This window comes from Cyclopterus lumpus, chromosome 24 (genome assembly GCF_009769545.1).
Source record: "Cyclopterus lumpus isolate fCycLum1 chromosome 24, fCycLum1.pri, whole genome shotgun sequence".
In the NCBI taxonomy this organism is placed as follows: Eukaryota; Metazoa; Chordata; class Actinopteri; order Perciformes; family Cyclopteridae; genus Cyclopterus; species Cyclopterus lumpus.
In genome coordinates this window covers 30,362-38,052 of record NC_046989.1, presented here as the reverse complement: position 1 = coordinate 38,052, position 7,691 = coordinate 30,362, and the positions used below count along the sequence as shown (strand labels likewise).

Sequence of the window (7,691 nt, the reverse complement as noted above, 5' to 3'; positions counted from 1 at the left end):
TGCTGTCTGTTGTCTGATGCTTTATCTCTATAGACCTTTTATAGTCAATGATGCTGTCTGTTGTCTGAGGTTGTATCTCTATAGACCTTTTATAAAGTCAGTACTGTTGTCTGTTGTCTGAGGTTGTATCTCTATAGACCTTTTATAAAGTCAGTACTGTTGTCTGTTGTCTGAGGTTGTATCTCTATAGACCTTTTATAAAGTTAGTACTGCTGTCTGTTGTCTGATGTTTTATCTCTATAGACTTGTATGAAGTCAGTACTGCTGTCTGTTGTCTGATGTTTTATCTGTATAGAACTGACATTTTTTCCACTGTGACTCCACAGCTCCATCATGGCAGCAGCCAGCATCTCTCACTTTGAAGCACTGGAGGATTATTCTCTCTACAGTAACATGAGTGATGACGAGTTGCTGCAGCTCGCCATCGAGCGCAGTCTGACTGACACGCCATGCAACACCTCCAATACCATCACCTCTGGTACTGCCAACACACCTCCTTCCCAACCTGACAGAAGCAGCCTGAACCCTGAAGCAAGAAACACTCATCTATCAAGGCACAGCTCCCACAATCCACCTGCAGACTACAGCTCCCACAATCCACCTGCAGACTACAGCTCCCACAATCCACCTGCAGACTACAGCTTCCACAATGCACCTCCAGGCCAGACCACTGCACATGCACACTACAGTTCTCCAAATCCTCCGGATCCGTATGTAGTTTCACATAGTTTGTATTATTCTACATATTGTGAGTATAAGAACAATTACAACACATCTTACTTGAGTATTTTACCAGAGGAGAAGGACTTCCTGTTGGTGCTCATTGTACAGCACATCATTAAGGCTTAACTTTGTGGTTTGAAAATGTTAAAACAAAGAAGACATACTGTACAATATTATTAATTACCTGTCATAATGATGTTCTTCTTCTTTTATTTAATAATTAGCATTACAATACAGACACATAATGTTTAATTATAGTTGTAATAGATTTATTTTCCCAAAAGAAGAAGAATGAAATTATTCAGACTTCTGTTTAGTAGACGTCCACTCATTGTTACATGACAGGGAGAATACTGTTGGAACTTGGATGTGGAATTTGTTTTCCAGTGCAGAAAAGCGTCAGTGCACTTGGGCTTTAAATATTGATTTCGGTCCTTTATATTTGGGCCCCCTGCATTCTACTCAGTGGTTAAATTTAAGAAGTTTTGTTTCTTTTAGCAATTGCTGGTGATTTATTATATTTTTTTTATCACATCTAAATTATCTTTTTATTTTTCTGCCTTTCGATTGTCATTCTGGTTGATCGGAGTCCTGCATAGATAGTTTTGCAAACCCAGACATACCGGTGGCCATTATTGATTCAGCCATCTTCATAGTTTTACATCGTCAGACATTTTGTTGTGTAAGCCATGCGGCCTCAGTTGCTATTCCAGTCCAGTATCATGGCCGGTTTTGAAATGTCAATGAAATGTAATTGCCGCTGGGTTGGTTGCTGGCGAGAGAGACATTCAAAATACCTCCTAAGCCTGCAACCTGGCTCGGATAAGCGAAAGACAATGGATAAATTGTATGTGTACAGATTGTAAAGCCCTCTGAGGATAATTTGTAATTTGTAGGGCTTTACAATCTGTAAACATACAACATCCCTGATCTTTGACCTCACATCGGATCAGGAAAAACTCCCAAAAAACCCGAAAAAAACCTTTTACAGGGAAAAAAGGGAAGAAACCTTCAGGAGAGCAACAGAGGATCCCTCTCCCCGGATGGACAGAAGCAATAGATAATGGATGCATCGATAGGTGGATAGAAGATTGGATAAATGGATTGATGGATGGATTTAAAGATGAATTGATGGGTGCATTGATGGATGAGTTGATGGATTGATGGATTGATTAGTTAATGGACTGATGGATTGATGGATGGATGGCTTGATGATTTAATGGGATGATGGATTGATGAATGAATGAATGGATGGATTGATGGATGAGGTGGGGAGGTCAGGTGAGACAGGGGGCTCATGGATATTTTTCCTGCAGGGAGGAGGAGCCTTTGTTCAAAGCCATCCGTGTTGGTGATGTGAGCAGAGTGGAAGCGTTGGCGATGCGTCTGGGAACAAACCTGATGCTGCAGAATGAACCGGGCTGGCTCGCAATCCACCAGGCGGCGTGGTTTGGTCAGGACACATGTCTGCAAGTGCTGCTGTCAGGTAGATATGTACACACACACACACACACACACGCACACACACACATGCACACACACACACTCACACTCACACTCACACACGCACACACACACACTCACACACACACACACACACACACACACACACACATGCACACACACACACTCACACTCACACTCACACTCACACACACACACACACACACACACAGACACACACACACACAGACACACATAATTACACTGTGCAGAATAATTATATTTATTCTGTCTGTATAATATTCAGTCTTTCTGGATTCTTTACTGTTTATATTACAGTTTTTTTTACTGTTTATTATTTATTTATTATTCATTATTTACTATGTCTCTTGCACTTTACCCTGTTTGTTGCTGTAATCCTGTACATTTCCCCACTGCAGGACTAATAAAGGAATATCTTATCTTACATCACAACATAAATTCAAAGAAGTTCTTTCTTGTGTCTGTGGCAGCTCAGCCTGGGATGATCAACAAGAGAACGGAGCGCGGTGAGTCGGCGCTGCTGGTCGCTGTCAGCAAAGACCAGCTGCGATGTGTTCAGGTGCTGCTGGAAAAGGGAGTGGACCCAAACATCCCGAACTTTGACAAAGAGACTCCTCTTTACAGAGGTGAATCCTACAGGAAATGAAGTCAGCCCCGATTGACATGAACACATCACAGTTCACCCGGTTTAATACACTGACATTACTAAAGGAGCTATGCTATTCTTAAAATAATAAATCCCTTGTCGAGTATTCGTAGGATACAAAAGTAATTGATTTTAGTACTCTTTATTTTATATTTTTGCCTTCATTGGCAAAACAGTGCCAACTGATGCTCAAGCCCAACACCTGAGCAAATATGTTGAGTTATGTCTCAGTGGTTCACTGTTGACCGTCACTATTTTGGAGGAGTCCACATTTTAACAGAACCGGTCAGCTAATCAGAGAGCTTGGTCTAAAGAGTTCATGTGAACCCCAGAAGAACTGATCTGGGCTCAGCTGCTGTTAACAGAAGTAGTAGTAGTTGAGAGGATATTTGCCTTTCATAAACTCTTGTGTTTTTTCTTTGCAGCCTGTGAGAGGAGCATCCCTGCGATGGTGGCGGTGTTGTTGAACTACGGTGTGGCGGTGAACACTCACTGTATTTGGGGTTGCACAGCGCTGCACGAAGCCGCATGTCGAAACAACCTGGAGATCTGTGAGATGCTGCTCAAGGCTGGAGCCAAACACAAGCTCTCCAACATGTACGGCATCTCACCACTGTTCACTGCAGCTCAGAGTGGGCAACTCGCCATCCTGCGCCTCCTCCTCCAACACGGTATGGTTTATCTGATTGTTCTCCCGCTGACTGTAACCGGAGTAGTGTGGAGAATAAAGAACACAAAGGAATCATACATAGGTGTTCCAACTCACGAGAAGGAACCAGACTGGTGACCTGGACGAACTGACAAGGCGCCAGGGAACGCCGTGGTCCTTAAGTCAGCTGGCGGTGCTCACTGGAAGGAGCCCCAGCTGAGCCAAAGGAGAGGGGTGTGGTAGTGGGCGGAAACCGGGGTGGAAACTGTAGGCTGACAAAACAAAACATCAGCACATGACATCAGCACATGGCCCACAATAACAAAACAGACAGGAGGGGAAAACAGGGGAGCACACACTAGGAGCAGACAGGGATCCTAACAATCATACTATCTTTCAGGAACTAAACGTATTGCCTAGTTCCACTAGTTGAAACACAGGTAAAGTTCCTAAGTTCCTCAGAATATACTTGTTCCTGTGATGGAAACAGTATGTTGACACACCCTGCAGTGTCCTTCATGAAGTCAGCATCACAAAAAATTATTGTATATCACAAAACGTGAATTTTCCTCAGAGGACTTCACAATCTGTACAGCAAACAACACCCTCTGTCCTTGGACCCTCGCATTGGAAAAGGAAAAACAGAGAGAACACCACAGGAGGGATCCCCCTTACAGTTCAATAGATGCCTACCAAATTAACAGAATAATAATACTAATAATATAATATTACAATATTTGCTTCCCATGACATAAACTTTCCAATTTGATAACTATTGTACCAAATGGGAATCCAGAGCCCTGAACCCTGAAGACCCCACTCTTGTCCCTGAACCCTGAACCCTTCCCTGTCTCCCTACAGGTGCAGACATTAATGCTCAGGCTGCTGATGGAGCAACAGCTCTGTATGAAGCTGCTAAAAATGGACATGAAGAAATTGTGGAGCTCCTCCTCTCTCAGAACGCTGACGCCAACAAATGTGGAAAGACCGGGTTATTACCGCTCCATGTCGCTGCTCAGAGAGGAAGTGACATGTAGGCACACCAACTATTGTCTGCCATATTTAACAGAACCGATCAAATATAGTATGTTGATTAAGGGAAAGGAAGTTCCCCAGACCAGAGCCAGTGTTGTAGACAGAGGCTCATCCGAATAAACGATGTAGGTACTGTATAAATCATATATAGTAGGCACACCAACTATTGTCTGCAATATTTTTGATTGTGTCAAAAGATCTTTTTTCAAGGCAGTAGTGCTGAAAGAGGCAAGTAAACACTCCTTCTTGTCATGGGTGCCCATGGAGGCTACCATACCACAGAATTAGCCCAGAACTTTCGGTTTCGGAAAATCACACAATTAGTTTTCCCTTTGTATTTATTATTAAAGAGCAAGGCATTACAATAAATGATTAGTTATTTGTTATTGACATGCATTTTGGCTACAGCCACTATAGGGTTCAGTGAGCCCCCTGAACCAACGCAAATTAATAAACAATCTAATGTGTTGATTAGTCTCACAGCAATTTGAGAAAACTGCGGGTTTCGTCAATGGAAATGTACGTCTGTTTCTAATAGCTCAGTGTCGGTCTAATCTAATTCCTGGAATGTCTCCTGTTTCCAGCATCGTCTCCAAGTTGATCTCGCCAACCAGTAAGTCCAGAGTCCGGCAGACTGGCATTAGCCCGCTCCACCTGGCCACTGAGCGTAACCGTGAAGACGTCCTGGAGGTTCTGATCAAAGCGGGCTTCGATGTCAATGCTCAGCTGTCAGAAGAACGATTGAGGCTGTACCAGGACCGCCGCAGCACGGCACTCTACTTCTCCGTCATCAACAACAACATCAACGCAGTGCACATGTTGCTGGAGGCTGGTGCCGACCCAAACCTTGATGTGTTCAGGCCGCTGTTGGTGGCGGCGAGACAGGGCTGCATCCAGACCGTCACTCTGCTGGTGGAGCACGGAGCTGACATCAACGCCTCCATCCCTACACACCCCACCACTTTCCCCGCCGTCTACCTGTTCTCCATGAAGTACCTGCCTATGTTCAAGTACCTGCTGGACCACGGAGGTCACGCCCTGTCATGCTTCAACTGTGTCAATGGTAACGGACCACATCCACCAATCAAAACCACGCTGTCAGAGAGGGACCTCCACGAAACTGACCGAGTTACCCAGCAAAAGGGCGGCGTTCAGGTGACCCAAATCTGTTTGAAACATTTAAATATAGAACTACACAACGGAGTTAAAGGAAAAGTCAACACTGTTTGAACTTTATTTACTACAGGGATTCAAAAGTTGTGATTTCAGTGATTGACTGACAGTTCTGCAATTGATTGACAGTCCTGTGATTAATTGACACTTATTTGATTGATTGACAGTCGTGTGATTCATTTACAGTTCTGTGAGATGATTTCAGCACCTAGTATCTGTCGATGGGCGGGGCCGATCATTGACGTCCTGTTGGACTACGTTGGACATGTGACTCTCTGCTCCAGAATGATGGAACACCTGGACAGTTACACTGGCTGGAGCGTCATAAAGGACAAAGCAGGTGGATCATTAACTAATAAACAATTGACCTATTAGATGGTCCCCCAATAAACATGTTATGAAAAAGTGTTATGGTGTTTGTCTCATAGTTTCCAGTGATATCACCAGTTTGTCTCGTAGTTTCCAGTGATTTTACCACTTTGTCTCAGTTTCCAGTGATGTCACCAGTTTGTCTCATAGTTTCCATTGCTGTCACCAGTTTGTCTCGTAGTTTCCAGTGATTTTACCAGTTTGTCTCATAGTTTCCAGTGATTTTACCAGTTTGTCTCATAGTTTCCAGTCATGTCACCAGTTTGTCTCGTAGTTTCCAGTGATATCACCAGTTTGTCTCGTAGTTTCCAGTGATTTTACCAGTTTGTCTCATAGTTTCCAGTGATTTTACCAGTTTGTCTCATAGTTTCCAGTCATGTCACCAGTTTGTCTCGTAGTTTCCAGTGATGTCACCAGTTTGTCTCAGTTTCCAGTGATGTCACCAGTTTGTCTCATAGTTTCCAGTGATGTCACCAGTTTGTCTCATAGTTTCCAGTGATGTCACCAGTTTGTCTCATAGTTTCCAGTGATGTCACCAGTTTGTCTCGTAGTTTCCAGTGATTTTACCAGTTTGTCTCATAGTTTCCAGTGATGTCACCAGTTTGTCTCATAGTATCCAATGATGTCACCAGTTTGTCTCATAGTTACCAGTGATGTCACCATTTTGTCTCGTAGTTTTCAGCGATGTCAGCAGTTCGTCTCGTAGTTTCCAGAGATATCACCAGTTCGTCTCGTAGTTTCCAGAGATATCACCAGTTCGTCTCATAGTATCCAATGATGTCACCAGTTTGTCTCATAGTTTCCAGTGATGTCACCAGTTTGTCTCGTAGTTTTCAGCGATGTCAGCAGTTCGTCTCGTAGTTTCCAGAGATATCACCAGTTCGTCTCGTAGTTTCCAGTGATGTCACCAGTTTGTTTCATATTTTCCAGTGATGTCACCAGTTTGTCTCATAGTTTCCAGTAATGTCACCAGTTTGTGGTTTTTCAGCCCCTCCGCGCCCACTGCTGCAGCTCTGCAGGCTGCAGGTTCTGCAACTGGTTGGACGCCGCCGGTTGAAGAAGTTGCCGCTGCCTGGTGGTCTGATCCGCTTCCTGCAGCACCAGGAAGGATCTATGGAGGACTTCTGAAAGGACATTTGATGTGTTTACACTTCATCTGGTTTACTAAAAGGAGGGTATTGCTATTATTTATTAGTATTTATTACTTGGGCAGCCAGCATACATTGACTGAATCCACCTTGTTTCTTACTTATCTTTTAACTAGTATTCTGTTCTTCTTTTGTCATGAGTGATATTGGGCTATACAAAATAAACTGAATTGAATTGAATGAGCAAATCCAGGCTTTTCCAACAGATTCCTGGTGTTTGTAAGTTTCTCCTAGATGATAAGCTGGTTGAAAATGATGTTCCTGCAGTATCATTGTTCTCATGTTTCTCTGCTATAGAAGTCATATTAATACTAAAATCACTTGTAAATCGCTGAATGTACAATATTTTCCAGCTCCCTCTATAATGGATTTAATTTAAAACATATTCGTTTTTTGTTGTAACCTGGCATCAACACATTTTATATATGCAGTTTTTATCTCTTGGTGTGAGAATTTCTACAAA

At 43.2% G+C, this 7,691-nt stretch overlaps 1 protein-coding gene across 1 annotated transcript; it reads left to right on the top strand.

Annotated features, from left to right (window-relative positions):
* The first annotated feature begins 333 nt into the window (after positions 1-333).
* On the top strand, positions 334-7,276 carry LOC117727691 (ankyrin repeat and SOCS box protein 2-like). Its single transcript, XM_034528117.1, has 8 exons — positions 334-710; positions 2,040-2,209; positions 2,679-2,834; positions 3,280-3,525; positions 4,365-4,536; positions 5,123-5,693; positions 5,898-6,051; positions 7,069-7,276. Exons 1-8 carry the CDS (start codon positions 334-336, stop codon positions 7,206-7,208), a joined length of 1,986 nt encoding a protein of 661 aa, XP_034384008.1. The 3' UTR covers positions 7,209-7,276.
* The last annotated feature ends 415 nt before the right edge of the window (positions 7,277-7,691 follow it).